Source organism: Pinus tabuliformis, chromosome 1_2 (assembly GCF_031772625.1).
Source record: "Pinus tabuliformis cultivar Carrire ecotype Pingquan chromosome 1_2, CPIR1, whole genome shotgun sequence".
Classification (NCBI taxonomy): domain Eukaryota; kingdom Viridiplantae; phylum Streptophyta; class Pinopsida; order Pinales; family Pinaceae; genus Pinus; species Pinus tabuliformis.
Window position 1 is genome coordinate 155,026,567 of NC_142298.1, and position 20,218 is coordinate 155,046,784.

The following is a 20,218-nucleotide window of genomic DNA, read 5'->3' on the forward strand; positions in this document are numbered from 1 at the left end:
TGGATAGCCAGTGAGCCATCCTATCATGTCCCTTCTCAAATACATTTGTAACAGGGTGCTGCTACACAATTTTGCACAATTTTGGCCAAGGAAGAGAACCCAGCGTTTTCAACTTAGGTACTTAGGAGGAAATTCGACTTTAATTGGTAGCTAGAGGAATGTGGGGGCCACCCACATGTGAATTCAGACTGGGCCATTCGAATGGCTTGGAGGGAAGTCGAATAACTGGATGGAGGGGCCCACATGAGGCAAGGAAGGCCCAAGGAGTTAAAGGAGGAAAAAGCTCTCATTTGCATTCATTCTTACACCTTGCAATCAAAATTACTTGATTGTTCGCTATGTTGTTTAGCTTAGTCAACCAGCTGTGTAGCCACGAATCTCTCAAGCGGGAGATTCAACCTTTCCTTTGGGGGACCTTCCGTGCCTGCCCTAGGGAGGCAGTTCCATAGTCATTTCAGGAGATCCGGGAGTGTGTTGCAGCATTCTCATTCATCCACAAACACGGAGCGCGTATTTCTAGCTAGCTGGAGAATATGCAGGAGGAGTTGGAGCTTTCAATGATCAGCCATTTGCCAAGAGAGTTAGAGGGTTGGGAGAGCAGCAATAGGCCAGCATTCCTTGTGAGTTTTGGAGCCAGCAGAGCCAACATCCCAATAGTTCGAATTATTCGGCTTGGGGACAGCGTAGAGGGCCAGTCCAGCATTTTCGTGGAGCTTAGGAGCAAGTGCCACAGGCCGGAAACCCATCCAGGAAGTCAGGGAATTGATAGCAGGGGTTAGCCTAGCACTTTGGGACCATTTATAGGTAGATTCCAACCGGCCGAGTTTTGCAGTTGCAGCTGAAGTTGGCCTCCAAGGGGGTCAAATTTCAAATGTCCAAACTAGCCAAATTCCTTCATGGGTTTTTCTGGGTTTAGGCCAAAGAGTTCGGGGTTAAAAGCATATAATTTTTTGAGCATAGGAAGTGGACCTTTCAGCCATTCAAACCTAGCAGAAAGGGAGTTTTCTGGGAATCCCAGTGCAGATTGGTGCAGCAGTTGGAGCAACCATCAAAACAGCCATTTTCTCACCTGGGTTTGGTCATGCTTGTCCACTGAGACAAGCCCAAGTGCACCATTCTATTATCATTTGTATTTTGCCCTCAAAGAAGTAATAAAATGGCTCAACAGTTCCATATTTGCAGCATTTCTATGGGTGTTTAATGTGTATTTCATTTTTATATTTTGTTGCACATATTATTTGTTTTATATCACTTGTATTCCTATTTAGGAACATTACACATCCAAAGATTGTATTTTAGAAACTACTGCATAATAATACAAACCCTCAGCTATTGCCGGTTTTCCCGCATTGGGTTTTTCCAGGGACATTGGTCCAAAAGCAACGGTGTCACTTGTGTCTATTATTTCTTTCTTGCTCAAATTCTTGTTTCCGCATATTATTTAAGTTGTGAAGGCTGCAAATTGCAATTGTATTTACTTCGATATTTACAGTAGAACACAGTAAATAACTTGCATGGATTAACAAGTAGGAGAAGTAATATCAGTTTGTTGCAGTAGTGATTCAGGGATTCTCGAATTTTCACATCTCTCTTGTCTTGGAGCTTCATTATTAGCATAATTTGATGATTGGATATACTCTTTTGTACATTAAGTGCTCTTTCATGCTTATTCTTGTTATTTACTTTTGTCACATGAATGTTGCTAGGATTTTTGCTATACAAGTCTAAAATTTACTACTCTTCTATACGAATTAGTTGAAATTGTCATTTTATATAGCATTCATCATGTCATGGGCCATGTATGGATGGGTGAATGTTCCTAGAGATAATTTGTGTTAAATATATCTCGATAAGTCATCAATTATTGCAAATCGAAGTATAAAGTCCTTGAAGCAGTTGCTCTCATTCTCTAATGCCATGCGAAGTTGTTTGAAGGCCTCCTTGATTAGGTAAATCCTTTCAAAACAACAAATTCCCCTTTACTCCATCTCTCCCAAAGGACAAGGCACTAATCCTCCATAGGTGATCACCTTCAAAGCTTATTTCTCTCACCTTTCCCCCTTTTTCTAGGCCTAACCTCCATAGGTCACCTAAGGCATCACTTTTCTCATGATTTAGCCATCAAATGAATTTGATCTCTTGCCCACAGCTACCCTGGTTTGTCCTCTAGAGGCACTCCAAATTTCATGAAATTTCCATGGTGGGATCTTGAGATATTTCAAGCCCTAGCTCGAAGATCAATTCTTGCCCTTGGTTTCCCATTGGCTAGTGACCTCATTGGGATCATAGCATTAAATCATCAAAAGAAGATTCTTTCTTTGATCCCCTTCCCTTCCCTAATTAGGTCAAGTACATCCTTGGTTGATCAACTCCATATCCTTGACCTAATTTTGGGTCCACTTGGCCCTTTGTGGTCCCGCAACTTGTTGAGACTAGGGGCTTCCTTGATAAGACATAGTCTCAAACCCTAACCTCAAAAGCCCTTTTAGCCCTTCCTAGAGAGCCTATCACTTTCTTCTAAAGCAAGCAACCCATCTAACTGAGTCTCTCTTGTGAATAGGCCTTAGGAATCACTCCTCATATTTCCATCGATCCATTCATCTTGTGATTCCTCATATATCGGTCTCCTCCCATCAGTGAAATTCTATAAAGAGTAGGGAGCCTTAGCAGAAGTGCTAGTGGGCTATCACTCCATTGTTGCCCTTGACCTAGTTTTTGCCCTATAGAATCCCCTCCTAAGACGCCTGCTAGTTTGAACGGTAACATACCTCATGACAAAAATAATATTGAATCATGTGTTTGCCCACATAGGTGGGTCAAATCACCTCTCACACCCCAAGAGAGGTGAACGTTCCCATGCTAAAGTGTTCGGATAGTCAACACATGAAGAGTAGTAGTCATAATTTCCCTAATGTCCACCTAGAAGGCCTCCAACTCGACTTTCATAAGGAATGAAGTTTGATCACCTTGGGAACTCGCACTTCTTGAAACATACTAATCACTTGACTTGTAACCCTTATTTTCTTGTCCTTATCCCCATCTCCTTAGTAATAGTGCCACCAATAGATAGATTGACTTTCTAACAGTTAGTTTTTACTTGACTTGACTTTTCCATGCACAAGTAGGTTGAATTGCACCAACTTTCCTATTTCTCCAATGCCCTAACCCAATTAGCCAAGTGCTCCACTCTTTCATGCACCTTTTTCCACCTCACGCCACATCATATGCTCTGCCAACTCCAAATGACTATGTTTCCACATAAGCATGATAAAACCCCCTAAATCATGGTCAAATTGAGAATCTCCGACATGTAGAGCAACTCAAAATTCTCAAACATGGGTGTTGTTCCTTTCATCAAGTAGATGACCTTGGGCATAATGCATGTCCGAAATACCGCAATGCTTCACCTATTATGCCCTCTGCATACATGTTCCCTACTAATGACTGGCTTCGACCAGTCATAACTTGAGAATGCCACATCCAAATGGAAAAGTTTCAAGTGTCATGTCATCCTCTCACTCGACTATACGATCTAAGACCTTGTTGACTTTTTTACCTCCAACACCACTTTGAATTGGGAAACATGAACTACCTTGGGAAGCATGAAATGTCGCTCACTGTGAGACTGTCATGTCTGAGACACATTTGAGGGATACTACACCAAAGCCAAGGCCACCTATAGACTCGATAGACTCATGAGTCATAGCCATGTAGAAAGACATAAGTGCACCGGACATGGGTTGGACTAGCCCCTACACTAGTAATCACCCTTACAAAATAAGGCTCCTCTAAAACAACGAGTCCTCATATAAGCCCATCAAAGGTCCTCCAGTCCTATCCAGGATGAAAGGAACCAGAAATAAACTCAAAGGGACCAGCCACGGTCTGACCAAAATAGACTAAAACAATACAACACAAGGTCTAAGATGCCTACAGGGCCTCACATAGCCGTTAAATGGTTTTTGACTTGTGACCTTTGGCTTACAATGGTGCAAACATGCTACATGAATGTATGGGTACTCCTGCTAGTATAAGGGGCAATACCCTTCAATCCCCAAGTATAAGGAAACTTTTGTAATGTTCCTTGTGTATCCTGACTTTCACTTTCCCCCCTTGATGCATTCTCAAATGCAGCAGGATTCCTGTCCTATAGGACTTTCTTCTTCATGAGTTACTTTGTCGTTCCCCTTTTTTCCAGGTTGGATCTTCATTGTTCTGAATTTTTTTTTTTTGGCTAGGATTCTTTTGTCTATGAGTAATTTATGGAGATGCATTACATAGAAACAAAAGATTCCTCTATTATATTGTACTTCTTGTAGTCTCATGGGTCTATTTTGGAAATTATTATTTAAACTACATTAAATTTTAAGTTAATGGTATCAATAAAATTGACCATGTCCACAAAAAGGGTATTTGACAATTGTTGTCAACAGTCTCGAAGTATTTCAGTCACCTCAACCAAAGAAGTGACATTATTTGAAACTCTCTTAAAGTTCCATAAGTTTTTCATGTCCTTAATGTTCATTCTAAATGCCATTAGTATCGAAAGTATTAAATGCAATATTAAATTTCCATTCATAGAAAAAAATTCACTATTAAATTCTTGCTACTGAATCATTGCAATTGAACATTCCATATATTTCCAAAGTCTCAAAATGTATCAAACCTCAGCCATGGATTACCTCCAAGTTCAACAAACAGCGTATTTTAGAGATACGAACCATCCTATTACTCAAACAGGCTTTTAAAGTCCATTGGAAATAAATTGCCAGGGATAACCACTCCAGGAATTGATTTAAATAGCCAAGAACATATTTAACTTTCACAAAAAATAGGAAATGGTATTCAGAAGATCTCTTTGATGTTAAGAATGCACTAATTAGATACCTGAAATTAAATAATGAAATATCTCATTGTATCTCTAGCAAATGCAGTTGGCTTACATAAAGTTTCCTTAATAGAAAATACCATTTTAATCCAGCCCAAAAATACTCATGGTGATCAGAGCTAATGCAGACTACTTACAACAATATGTTGCTTATTGGGATTGTAATCCAAGTCACGAACTTGTGAATGCCCTATTGAATTTATCTTTCTACATCACAACAGTAAGATAAAAATTAATTTAAATGATGTTATTATAAGTTTCAACTAATCAAACACATATAGCATATTGGTTTTCAACTAATCAAACACATATAGAATATTGGTAGCATGTAGCTAAAACAATACTGATATGATTTAGTCAAGCATACTCATGACCATATCCACATAGCATGTACTTTTAGATGTTGTAAACTGTAAGAACTACAACTATATGTAGAACCTGATACTTGCAAGAATCACATAAAGTGCACGCGGCAGTTAACTTATGCAAAGGCAGAAAAATGTAAAAGATAAGCGAAGAGGTAATCATTACCAATTGTATATTCAAGCATGAAGGGTTTTTATCAAAACGAAAAAGTATATGTTCTTAATAAATTAGAATGGAAAATAGTAATACTGAGGGTACATCAATTAGACTGGAACATGATCTCAATCAAAGCACTAGAAAGAAAAGTTCCATGACATTGCCAAATGAATGGAACATAAGCCAAATGAGTTTAATCATGATTCACAACTTCACATTGTTATGCCTGAACATGAAATTGCTTAGGAATCAATACTAATGTCAAAATACTTACATTAGGGGTGGATAAATTACAGGAAAAAGAAGATGAAATGTCAACATAATACGAGTTCTTCATAAAGCATTTTGGAAAGTGCATCCAATAAGAATTGCAAAAACAGAACAAGAAAAGTGCAGATGACCTTGGTTTGCAAAATGCAATCTCTCAAACTCAAGACCTCTATGAAATGTAAAAAATTTCATAAGTATGGGACAACATAAAAATCTAATCTACCTTAAATTGGAGCTTACAAAATCAAAAAATAAGAGGAGTGTAACGTAGCCGATACCCTTTTGTGAACTTTCAGCATATGGGGTACTCTTTTAAGTGCCCAAATTGACACCAAAATTTGTTCTCATACCATATCTCATTGTTCTGTTATTAATTAATTACAATACCTAAGCATGACAATACAGCCTTATGCAACATAATGTAACCATTTGATTATCCATAAGACCACAATTTATAAATGCAAACTAATATAGCTAGTCAAAACTGAACAAACTAAAAATTAATTCAACCCGTGACATAAACCATAATAATTCAGAACTAATTCAACATGATTCATAGGCACATTCATGAACACTTATTTGTCTAGTTATTGTCCACCAACTACCTACAGAAGCGGGAAGTTCCACCCAACCTAGCGAGTAATTGGATCTGCGGATCCCCGGATTGGAGACAGATTCGGATCCAGATCTGAGGAGATCCGCCCCCAGCATCGGTTGGTGAGTTAAGCTCTCAAGTGTCAATGAAAAATTCTGAAGCAGATGTCAGCACAAACATCAGAACGAAAAAGTCTGCAGACAAGTTAATGGGTAACCCGATATTATGTGCTAATAAATGGATTATTCAATCAGTGTCAGCGAAACTGGATAATTCAGCATCAATTAAAATCCCAAGGGTCTTCGTCCTAGCGCTTACTAAAAGTTGAGAACCTCCCAAACACTCTATAAGAAAAATACTCAACTCTAAGATATCCCAAATGAATTGCTTCCCGTCTTTTTGTAGATCCGATGCATCCCTCTCCAATCTTCTAGAAGCACTTTATTTTATTATTTTATTTCCTGCACTAGAAATCTTCTCCTTTTATCCTTATCTTAAGTGAATTTATTTTATTTCAGTTTAGTCACTTGGCCTTTTTCCTCAATTAAGCATTTTCCCTTTTTATTTAATCAAGTGACTAATTAAAGTCACTTTTAATCTAGGAAAATGGTAAATTTGTCTCTACGATCTCTTAGGCCACTGAAAGTCATTTTTCACCATCCCATCTTGTAGATCTCTTCGTTCTGGTTCCAATGAGCTATTACACTAAGGTGTTTACTCAAATATTCTTCCCAAAATGACACCTTAAGTGTATTTAATTAACATATAATCAATAATAGCCCTGTTTTATGGGAATTATCGAACGCAGCGGAACCAAGAATAAATTTTGCGGAACTGGCCTTGATGATGAAATGTTGCGAGTGATCCCTATCAAACCCCATTGAACTCCTCCAAACCCCTCTAGGTGTTGAAGAATGTAACTAGTGTCGGTCTTCATAATTGTATTTGAGTCAAGATGTAATATATTTATCAAAAGAAAGAAGAAGAAATTTTATTATGAAAGAAAAATTATTTATAAGCATGGGTTTCATGCTTTATTATTTTATTTCTAGGTCAAAGCCTCCACTGTAGGCTTCTAGGGTTTATGTCATGAGTCTTAGTCCTTGTCATCATGTAATAGACCCTTCTTGGGCTTCGTTTATCAAGAAAAGAATTTACTTTGATGTAAATAGAGTCAAATAAGCCTCCTCCACCAAGGCGGTCTCAAAGAAGACTAGTCGGCATAATTGGGAGCCAGAATCCACTGTATAAAGGCAGAAACTCGACCTCATATGGAGAACAAGACAAGAAAGTTCGATCTGCAGTAGTTGGAGAAGTAAAAGGAGAGCAAAATACCTAAGGAGAAGAAGAACACCCTAGCGAAGAAGAAGGAGACACTTGGCAGGAGACATTGCCACTACCACTGCTACATCTATACTGCAACTCCCTCTCAACATGCTGCATCATGCTGCCCATAGCATTGCCACTGCTAATTTCTACACTACAACTCAGTTACCGAGAAGTAAGTAACTGACTTCACCCAAACACTGACATCCTGGTCAGTGTGGAAGCCTCATGATGCTGAAGCTTACCTCTGTTGCTATCATGTACTCCCTCTGCTGCCACTGCGTTGTTGCTACCTTTTCTGTGCCTCTCGCATTGCTACAACCTCCACTGTGCTGCTATAGACTTCTGCACTCTAGCATTGTTGTGTCGCTCCATCACACCTTGCTCCACCCGACACCTGTCATCATCCTACTGTCTTTAAGGGCTGCCATAGCCGTATATAATCCAAGATTTTGGGCACCTCAAGGATCCTGCCCCTCTTCTGTAGTCCTCTCAACTACATCTCTATGTCTCCCCACCTCTTCTCTAGAGGCACATGAGCACTCATGGCACAATCGTCATCAGTCTCGACATCCTTCTCCACCTTTGCTAGAGTTGCCCTTGAGTAGAAAGCTTCTCCCTTACCTTTCTTCCTGGGGCACTAAGATGAATAATGTCCCAGCTCCCCACAGTTGAAGCACTTGACCTTGGAGATGTCCTTCTTCTTCCTCTTCTGAACCCCTTGTTGTCCCACAAATGCTAGAGCCACATCCTCCTCCCCCTCTTCCTTGACTCAAACTCCCTTACCGCTACTCCCCGCCTTGGTCAACCTCCTGATCTCTTCCTGTCGAAGAGCTGCCCACATCTCCTCCCAACTGGGGAGAGTCACTCTGCCCAAAATGCTTTGGACAAATGTCTCCTAGTCCGCGGAGATTGCATTCAACGCAATCCTAACCATAAACTCTAGATCCAGTGTAGACCCCACAGAAGTAAGATGGTCGCGAATTCCTTGCAACCTGAGAAGGAAGTGATCTATCTCCTCTCTTTTCTGCATCTGATATGACTTTAGCCGATTCTCCAATAACATCTTCCACTGCACGGAAGAGCCCTGGTATAAGGTGTTCAGGGTCTCCCACATCTCCCTTGTTGTTGACTTCTCAAGAATATGTGGTATTACATGATCCTTGACCCCATCTAGGATCATACATTTCGCCTTCGCCATGGCCTCCTCATACTCCTCATTTGCATCAGGGTCAACTGGGACAACTACGGTTTTCAAGGCATAGTCCTTGATGCGATGTTTATCCAAGATTGCCAGGATCCTGGCCTTCCAAATGACAAAATTGGAAGCCCCATCCAATCTGTCCTGAACCCTCAATCCGTTTACTGCCATCTCTGCTCTTCTTCTAGACTCCTTCTGAGTCTCGACTTCCCTCCTAGAAATCCTTCGGCCAACTGTCAAATCACTCCTCTCTCCTATCCTCCTTTGTCGCTGCAACTCAGATCTAGATTTCTTAGCTAGAAATCTGTCAAGGTAGTGCTTCCCTCTACCTTGGTTCCGTCTCCTTAGACACTATTCTGTACGGACAGAACTAGCATCCCACTAGCTCCTCAAATCACAATCTGCACAGCTCCCTTAGCCCCGGCAACTAAAGGACTTGAGCCCTTCAGGCTCTGTGCAATCACGGTGTAGGTTGAATCTGCTCCTCCCGGCCAACTGCGTCAATCCTTCCTGGCTGAGAAGGATGACATGGCTCTGCGTGAGCCTATTCTGCCCCTCTCTGCCTCTGCGCTGGCCCTTCTCTTGGCTCAGAATGCTGACGCAGGCTCTGCGTGAGCCTCTGCGTCACCCTCTTTGCACTGCGTCACTCCTCCTCTTGCCTCTTCAGCTCTGGAACAACGTTGTCTCTCGAGACAGCTGCTTCTCTGCTACAAATTCTCAGATTTCTTCGGCTAGTGTCTTCAGTCCTCTTTGATCTACAATCCCTCTGATACCATGTGAAAATTTCTGAATCTAACACATCAGAAACCCCTACTGCAATATCTGGTTTACTATCTCCTACTTGTTCTTTACATTAACAAGTTATTTAATAACATAAACATCGAAGTAAACACAATTGCAGCATTCACAAATATACAGATCAACAAATGAAATAAATTGAGACAACACAAGGGACACCATTATTTTTGGACAATCATCCCCAAAAAAACCCAACTCGGGAAAGTCGGTGCAACATATATGAGGGTTTTATTATTAAGCAGATTTCTAAATACAACTAGGGTGCCAGAAATGGCTCACCCTTCAGAGAATATCCTCGGCAGTAGTACCTCTATCTGGAGACAAATATTCTGGAAAATCTGCAATCGGATGAACAATCCCACAGTGACTCTAGTTGTTCCTTGTGCTGGACAACAAAAGTTGCTCCAAGCACTCCTCTAGAATTGCGTCACCCTTCAGGAAACGTGTCACCCTTCCTCGGCTCTGCGTCAACTGATCAACTCCTAGTCTGCCCCACAAACTCTCCCAGCGCTACCTCTGAAGCCCTCTTCGACTTCTACGTCAGCCTCTAAGGCCCTCTACGCTAACCTCCTTAGCCTCTGCGTCAGCCCTCCTAGGCTTTGTGTTGCCACTTCCGGCACTTTGCTGCCTCTCTGATATGTATTCTTCATCCTTGGATCGAAATCCCTTGCTGAACTGCCCCTCACTGCAACTGATCTCTAACTCGATTTCCTCAGCAAACCCAACCCCAAAAAATCAAATTCTTGATCTCTCTTGGTGTGTCTCCAACTAACCCTCAAGCCTCCTCTTATACCTTTTTTGTTTACAATTCAATGGCCAAGATTAAGTCCTTAATAAACAGCTAAGATTAAATTTGGATTGATCCTCGTTATTTAGAACTTTATCACCCATATTATATTAACACACATTAATATTTTAATTTTCCTAAGTTTAGACTTGGGAACTCATTAAAAATATTAATTATTTTAATATCTCTTTATCTGGGAGGAATTTCTCCAAATGATTTCTGGGTCTTGGAGATCTCATGTGCCTTAGCCTCGCCACCAGTTTTCATGGCTAGAGCACATTTGATGCTACCCAAAATCAACAAAATGGCCTCACAACTAGTCTGGCTAGTAGGCATATACTCAGCCTCAGAAGAGCTCAAAGAAACTGACTTTTGCTTTCGACTGAACCACGACACAACTGTTGAACCCAATCCGAAGCAACACCCTGAAGTGTTTTTCCTGTCATAAGCACAACCTGCCCAGTCTGAATCTGTGTAACCTACCAACCTCACTCCATCTCCCCGCCTATAGTCCAGACCATAATCAACAGTCCCTTACACGTAACGAAGAATGTGCTTTGTAGCTACCCAGCGCACCCTCCTGGGCTCAACCATGAATTGGCTAAGTGTGTTAACTACAAAGCATATATCTGGCCTAGTGTTGATCAGATACATCAAGGACCCAATAAGTTGCTTATACAATGTGGGATCCACCAAACTAAAATCTGAAGCATGAAGCTTCTTCCAGTTGGTGATCATAGGTGTAGACATGGGTCTACACTCTGCCATGTGAAATCTGCTCAACACATCCACAGGATACTGCCCCTGCCCCAGAGAAATATGCCCCACCTCCTGCCACACCTCAAGCCCCAAAAAGTAATGCAACAGCCCAATGTCCTTCATCTCAAACTCCATAGCAAGATCCTCCTTGCAACCACTAATCAGTGTCTTTGCCCCAATAATGAACAAGTTATCAACACACAACACAAGAATGAGTGGATCATCCCCTGTAACAATGTAGTATAGGTTCGAATCTACATCACTCTTCGTGAAACCCATCCGCTGCAAGTAAGTATCAATCCTTGAATACCAAGCTCTCGGAGCTTGCTTAAGTCCATAGAGTGCTCACCTCAACCGACATACATGGGTCTCCTGCCCAAGTACATTAAATCCCTGTGGCTGCTCAACATACACCTCCTCCTCTATAACTCTATTCATAAATGCGGTCTTCACATCCATCTAATGGATCTACCAACCCATTTCTGCAGCAATGGAAATAAGGGACCAGATAGAACTGTACCAAGCTACGTGAGCGAAGGTCTCATCATAGTCAACTCCATCTATCTGTGAGAACCCTCTAGCCACAAACCTCGCCTTGAACTTCTCAATGCTGCCATTCGCAGCATGCTTGATCTTGTAGAGCCACCTGGAAGTCACAACTGACTTGCACTCAGGCCTAGCCACCACTTCCTAGACATTGTTCTTAATGATAAAGGCATACTCCTCCACCATAGCCTCTCTCCTTACCTCCTGGCTGGCAGCCTCCTCATTGCTAGTAGGCTCAGAGTCAACAATGTTGTTAGCCTTGGCTACATAACTACAAAACCGCTCAGGCGACACACTCTCCATGTTCACCCTCTTCGAAGGACCAATGAACTCTTCTTCCTTCAACGTGTCTTGAAGCCACTTGGGCCTCCTCTTCCCTAAAGAAGCTTCCCCATAGGGAACCTCAACCTCTGCCCCCCAGTCTAGTGAACCTGAAGGTCTACCAACTGACCCTGGTGTGCCTGTACTGGCACCTGTCCTCGAAGGACCTATACTGGCACCTGTGCCTATGTCAGCTGAAGTGCCATTTCAACTCTGTACCAATGGACTCCCTAAAGAAGTGCTCGGTGAATTCGCCACTGGTGCCCCAGATGCCACTGACACTGAAGTACCTCTTGTACCAGTCGATCTAGAACCCTGAGGTCCTGCTCCATGTACCCGACTTCCCTACTGAGGATAAGTTTGTGACTCTCTCTCATCATACTCCTGTGATCTCCGATAGGCCCTCTCCTCCTCGAACTTCTCATCCCTCCTAATCACCACTCCCCATTTAGAAGGAGTGAAGATCTGATAGGCCTTCGAAGTCTCGTTGTAACCCATAAAGAAACCCTTCTCTGCCATGGGTTCCAGCTTCGTCCTCTGCTCCTTGGGGTTATATGAATATGTGAGACATCCAAAGATACGAAGATGTCCCACATGAGGCTTCTCTCCAATGAAAGCCTCCTTCAGAGTCATATTCCCCAATACTCTGTGAGGACTCCTATTCTGAAGATAAACAGCAGTATTGCAGTCCTTAGCCCACAAAAATAAAGGTAACCCCTGATCATGAATCATCACTCTAGCAGCCCCAAAAATAGCTTTGTTCTTCCTTTCAGACACCTCATTCTATTGGGGGTTGTAAGGAACCGTGAACTCTCTCCTAATGCCCCCCTATGCACAGAAGTCAAAAAACCCACCATCAGTGTACTCACCACCATTATCTGACCTCAAAACCCGAATCTTCCTACCTGTTTGCTTTTCCACAAGAGCTTTGAACTCTTTAAAGCTCTTGTGGAAATCCTACTCTCTTGATGTTTAGGGTTTTGGTAATGTTATGGTCAAACACTAGCCTTTTATGGTTTGTTGTTGATATCTAGAAACCTTGATTTTCTTAGGGTTTGGTATATTAGGGTTTGTGACAAAAACCTTTGTAATAGTCAATATAAAACCCTAGAAATGGATCTATGGGTGTATGTGCTTTTGTATAATTGAAACCCTAGCGAGAAGGAGACTCTTGTCAAGCATAAGGAAGTCGAATTTCTCTCACTTTTGCCACACGTGTGAGTTTTTGGGTTGTTGTTGGAGGGACAAAATCTCAGATCTGCAATAGGGCCGAAATTCAAGAAGCTAGGGACCGAAATTTTGTGTTGTAGTTGGGTTGAAGTTGGTTGACAAGAAGAGACTACTGAAGTTTGCATAATCATCTTGGAAGGCTGACTTGGTGGAGTGAGGAAGGTCTTTTGGTCTAGTCAAAGGTCTTGGTTTGTCTCAATTTGATTTGAATCTACTAGTGGAAGAGTTTGACTGGGTTTTCCCCTTCATAGGGGTTTTAGCCCTGGCTGAGTACCTACTTCTGGGATCATTGATCTTCATGCTTTTGATTTGATAATTACTTAATGAGAAGAAGATAAAGAAGAACATAACGAAAGCTAATAAGAATAAAAGAATATCACAAGTAATTGTCAATATAAGAAAATCTTTCTGCTTTTCTGATTTTCGAACATTGGGCCCACTGATAATGAAATCTCGCTTGCATAACCAAGTTGTCACCAACCATGGAAATCCATCCTAGCTGCATCATAACTGAAACTGAAAATGGAGACATTACAAATCTCTTGCCCCAAGATTGCTTGCCCTTAAGAAATATGCATATGTCCACTATAGAGGCATTTGTACACTACCAACAGGATCCCAAACGAACCACTAGGTCACTTCATGCCTCCATGCTAACCAAACATGAATGGATTCCTCAATACCTAGATCCCAAACCCTTCTCTAACTCAACCTGCCATCAATAGATCCATCTAGATCCCAATGCCACCATGGCCAATCATCATCGTCCATGCCTAAGGGCTCCAGTTGTGCTACACTCTCAGCCAATGATATCCTCCGAAGAATTGCACCATCAATAGGATACCAACACATAATCTCCAACCAATCCATCCCATGGGAAGGATCAAATGCATGAATATTTGCGCATGGAGGAAGCCCACCACGCCAATGCTTCTCTATGGTCAACTCATGTTGCTCGCCCAGTCAACCAATATGATCCATCTCAGAAACTCTGCCCCTCTCCCCAATGTATCGAGGTGAGTTGGTAGTTTTGTAAGCCCTTCTATGTACTCTTGAAGAGGGATTCTTTGGAACTCCCAAATGTAATCCTCTTGTTACCTTGCTAGGAACTTTAGCCCTCCCTCAACACTAGATAGCTTGACCATTGATTCAATGTTAAAATTTACATTAGGTCTTCTATACTGATAATTCCTTATGATGGTTTAATTCTTTTACACATTTATTTCATCCATGAATTCATCATTGAGCAAATTATACAAAAGGCATCATCAATGCAATATTTAAGACAATGAGATCATAAAGAGACAGCCACGCAAATAACACAAATATTTACCCTAGGAAAACCCACATGGAAGAAACCCAACAACCCTTTTCAATAGAGAAGTCCTCAATTCAACAGAGATACATCTAAGTCAACTATTGGGTCAAACTTGGTCCATCCTCTTAGTCAAGTCAATCTGCCCACTGAAGAGATTTGATTCCTTGTCCAACAGAGATTCATCCTTCCACAATTCAACAAAGATTCATCCTTGCAATGACCCTTCGCTAGCCTCCATAGATCATGCTTTGTTGGCCTCATAACAGTTAAGCGAGTTGCCTCAGATATGATATACGAATTGCCTCGGAAATGTTGTGTGAACTACCTTAGAAGTGCCCTTTGTTCTACCTCAGACATGCCATACGAACTACCCTATATACTATGTGAATTGTGTCAAAAGTGCCCTTTGTTTTGCCTCAGACATGCCATACAAACTACCTAAAGAAATCTATGCAAACTGCCTCAAAAGTGCCCTTTGTTCTGCCTCAGACATGCCATACGAATTGCCTCCAAAAAGCTATGCGAATTGCCTCAGAAGTGCCCTTCGTTCTTCTTCAGACATGCCATACGAACTGCCTCAAATATGTGAGCTTGCTTCGATTTTTGGAGGGACGAAGTGGTGCCTTTATATAATATTTTATGAGACTGAATGGGGGCCTCTCCATTGGAGTCGACCTGAGCTATTTGGAGGGTTGACTTGACTAGGAGGAGGCCAACTTTACAATTTTGGAGCCAAGAAATTTAATTTCAAAAATTTCAAATTTCTTTCCTTTTAAAGTCCAAATAGGACTTACACAAAAATAATTTTCTTTTGATGCTTAGCATTTAAAAATGTGCTTTACAAATTCATAATGACTCAAGCATACATTATGAAGACCGCCCATAGTTACAAAAATCAACGCTCGACACACACCACTCTAAGCTCTTCAATTTTACTGCTTTATTGCATGATGGTGCCTCGTACTGTCTGGATCCTCTAGTTCAATGCCATAAGATCGGTTCTGAAATGCTCAATCTTCTCTTCGCGGCTCACACGTGAAAGTTTTGTAGCCCCACTAGATGCCTCTGCACCTGTTATCACCTCATCAAGGGTTGTCCCCAAAGATGGATGCTTAACTACCTCAACCATGACTCCAACACGAGCCTTCAACTGGCTCTCCAGAGACGACTCATCATGCACACGATGTATGCCATACTCCTCATGTTCATGCACCTTTGAGTGCTCTTCATGTTGGATCATCATTAGTGGTTCATCCCTCGAGTCTTCCTAAGTGTTTTCTTCTTGACCTTCTACTCTCATGGGAACAATCTGCTGGTCACTAAGAGTTTCATTTATCGCTTCCATCAAACATAGATGCATAGGTGAGTTGTTGTAAATATCTTCACATGGTTGCTCATGCCTTCCAAGGGTGTCTTCATGAAAATCCATGGACTCAACTATAGTAAAGGACCCCATCTCATCCATTGCTATCACATGAGCCTTCAATGGGCTCTCCAAAAGACCAGACTCGTGATCCTCATGATGTGATTCAAGCATTTCTATCCAGCCATGGACCCTTCAACCCTTTCCATAAGCAATTGACTTGAGTTCCTTTCCATTTCTTGCTCTGCTTCAAAGTTTGCAGTCTCATCTGCTTCTTTGTCCCTTTTAACTTTACATTTATGATCTAGTGTCCATGCTTCCTGACATGTGAAATAGATCCATGGACCCTTCAACCCTTTCCATAATCAATTGACTTGAGTTCCTTTCCATTTGTTGTGCTGCTTCAATTTGCAGTCTCATCTGCTTCTATGTCCCTTTAACTTTACATTTCTGATCTGGTGTTCATGCTTCCTTATATGTGAAACAGATCTGCAGATCCTTGATGAGTCATCCATGAGCAATTTTCAAATTTTGCCTTCCCTATTCCTTGCAAATTCTTCTCTTCTTTGCAAAAAAAACATTAGCAACAACAGTAATGCTAACAGCTATATCATTAGCAACAACCTCCCTTATAAACGCAACCAGTAGACTTTTCTCATCAAACCCTAGCTCAGACAATTATCACTCTCACAAGACTCAGCTTAGATGAATCTCTGCAACACACTATCAACTATATATGACAATAAATCCTCTCACATTACTCCTCATAGTCAACACAAGCAGAACATACTCTCTTTTAATTCTCAGTAATGCAAATAATGGCAGCTATACTATGACAATACAATGCGCATAACAACATACAAAATATTCATAAACAATATCACTGCATCTATAGCACTTTTCATTCTCTGATCAAATTGCCTTTGTCTATGTGCCCTTTGTAGCAACACACCCTCCAAACACTCATCTAACCATAGATCACCACAACGCACAGCAACCAAATCCAAATTTAATAAACAATCGCACAGTTGCAAAATCAATGTATAACTCCAATCTCAGCTAACTGCAAATGCATTCAACCCACTTCCTCTATTCAACAAATCAATCAGTGTTTAAGCTCCATACAACGCTTTTGCCAATCGCAAACACATGCCATCTATACAAGGCTACTACAATTGATCAATTGAATTTAACTAAGATATTCACCAAATCCTTGCATAGACCATACATCAGATCTATCACATAGCTTACAAAGGTACGCATTGCACTCTGGCACTTTGTTGACAAATGCAATAGTATATTCGATTAGCCCCCAAATTGCACACCAATAATACTCTACACAAAGCACTCACAAATTTCTTCTATTACAGGTATGCGCACAGGTGCACTCGACCACTCACTGCCAACAAACTTTGATCAATGTCAAACACATGCACAACATCTCTAACATTCGCACTGCTTCAATGGTTAACAATGTTTTGCCCATAATCCAATACACCATCACACTAGAGCTGAGCTACAGATTCTTAATTACATTACTCCAAGCGCACACGCAATTCCCACTCAATCCAAGACTAAGTCATTGCTACACATTGCTATTATCGCTTGATCACATGAAGACACAACTTAGTCGCCACTATATGTGCTTGCTTTCAACACTTCCTTTAGAACAAGTGGCACTCAAATCATCTTCTACAATTTACCCTGCTTGTGATTTGCACGTAAACAATCGGTTTTCCCAGAGTATTCAACCCCTGATAGGCCCTCTAGTGGCAATAATAACCTGATGGAGCCCAAGCGACTTGATTCACAACAGGAACTCAATCTTGCATAATATGACTACACTGAATGATACCATGAAACAGGAGAGCTCCAAAGAACAGAATATTCAACGTGAAGAAGGTGGTGGTGTAGTAGTCGATGGTTTTAAAGAATGCGATGGAGGTCACAAAGAATATAATTCATGTATTTAGCGAGATTCTTGGAAAGGTTACGTATTATGTGCAACTTGGATCGGTTGCCCAGCGTCTGCGTGAAGATTTGCAAAGAAAATTCAGTTGCACCTTTCTGTGGATATTACTCAGCGCAAAATAAATCGATACCCTCGCTACTGGATTCAAGATCGAACCCACCAATAGCTCCAACGAAAGCTACAGACCCAAACAATTAAATTCGGATCAATAGAATACCTCAGCCTACAAGAAAGAGGCTCTCGACCTTCCAAACTCAATCACCAACTAGAATTCAGCCCTCTAAAGGATGATGGAATTAAATTGATCTCTGAGATAGGTTATATTTGACCCTCCAAGACATGGATCTCCAAATAGTTGATTCGGTCTCCAAGCAGTCAATTTAACAATTCGATCCAGTGAAGGTTATACAATTCGACCCCCAATGCTATTCGGCTTGCAATAAGAATCTGCTCTCCAATGACTATCTCTTGATTTCCAAGTAATGGACTCAGTGCCTTTGACTTCTGAGTGATAAATGGATCACGACAAACTGAATAAGACACCCCTACAAAAATCAATTCAACTTCTAGAAATTGATTCAGCCAAGGAAATAAACCTCAGCCCTGCAAGAAGTTGCTCTTGGCTCCCTTCAAAAATTCGGTTCACCCCCTAAATCAAACACTTAGCATCAATTTGGCCTCCCTAAAATCAATGTGAATCGGCTCCTCTTGTGATAAAAAAGTTATGAACATAACGAGAACTGTAACCTCAAAATGTGAACTCTAGCCCCAAAAACCCATATTTTTGCGAAAAAAAAAAAAAAAAAAAAAAACAAACAAACAAACAAACAAACAAAAGAACAAAAAAAACAAAAACAAAAAACTCAATAGATAAATAAAAATAAAAACATGAAAAAACACCCCAAAAACGAGAAGTGTTGATGATACATCAACCATTTCTTTCCCAAGCTAAAATTCCAAGGATTTTTTAAGAACGACATTAAAAACCAAAAATTTTGTGCAATAAACATGAAAAAACACCCAGGAAACAAAAAGTGTTGACGTTGCATCAACACTTTTTTTCGTGTTAAAATTTCAAAAAAAAATTAACAACGGCGTTAAAAACTAAATTTTTTGTGCAATAAACATGAAAAAAAACTCCAAAATATAAAGGAGTTGATGTTACATCAAAGTTTTTTTCAAAGTTAAAATTCCAACATTTTTTAGCAATGGCATTAAAATAAAATATCATGACTCTGAAAAGACTTAAAATTCCAATAGTTTTCAACAATAGTGTTAAAGATAAAATAATATGAATCCAAAAAACCTAAAAATTTCAACAATTTTCAACTTGTTGACCACTGGAGTGGCACGTGATGATTATATGAAAGACTCCATCCCCAAGCATGATCCAGAGGACACTTGTATCATTAGAAATCATTAGTCAACAGATTTTTTTAACTCTACTTCTATTTTCTCATCACCTTTCTTGTACCCAGATTCCACACCCTATTGGGAATTGTAATAAGTGATACAAGTGATGATGAGTTTTGACTCTGTTACAAGCCTGGAATGTTGGGACTTGATCATCAAGCGAGTACATCTTGGAGTGTTTTTTCATCTGATTAATTATCCTTTCTTTTTCAAAGGCGGATAATTTTCTGAGTTTTTCCACTCATTTTTTACCCCAAAGTCGAGGTAACGGTTTGAAGGTTGAGCCCCTAACACATCTTAGTTTCTAGAGTCCATGTATATTACCACACTAGATCACACAAAAAAATTCAAGGAATTTGACTAGGTCTAAGTAGGAATATTTAATAATTAAAAATTTCCCGCAAAACGAGACTTTTTTAATTATTTTCCATGTAATGATGTAAATAAGTGAGCTTCGGAAATTACTGTGGTGTGTGACTACTCGAAATTCATCCTCAGAGATCCAACATTATCCTAGGTCCCACTTTGATGGTCAGAAAATGACTTATAGTCCCTCGAAAGTCGATTTTTCTAATGTCATGTGGGAAAAATGAGGAAAAAATTCAATAATTGGAAAAAATCATAATTTTTTCCAAAGCCAAATATGTCAAACAAGGGACAAGGCAAATTGAAGGAAAGTCAAAGGTGATGTGGCAGCCATGTGGGACCCACCACATATGGAACAACTCAAAGTCAAAGTTCCACGTTGAGTTCATGAGGCAACATATAACCAAAGTTTCAACTTTTCATTTCATCGAATGTTATGGAATAAAGGTGCAAAGGTAAGTTAGTGAATGGGAGTGGATCCCACTCACTTTCCATGGTATATAAGATAATTAAAAGTGCACATGCCAAAATAAATAAATAAAA

At 40.5% G+C, this 20,218-nt stretch overlaps 1 protein-coding gene across 2 annotated transcripts in view; it reads right to left on the reverse strand.

Moving 5' to 3' along the window:
• The window catches only part of LOC149204972 (WD repeat-containing protein DWA2-like), a 370,061-nt gene that overhangs the window by 171,968 nt on the left and 177,875 nt on the right, over window positions 1-20,218 (reverse strand). For both annotated transcript variants that reach the window (XM_089394856.1, XM_089394857.1), the window contains exon 7: window positions 5,026-5,095. In XM_089394856.1, coding sequence (XP_089250982.1) covers window positions 5,026-5,095 — 70 coding nt within the window. The remainder of the gene's footprint in view (window positions 1-5,025; window positions 5,096-20,218) is intronic.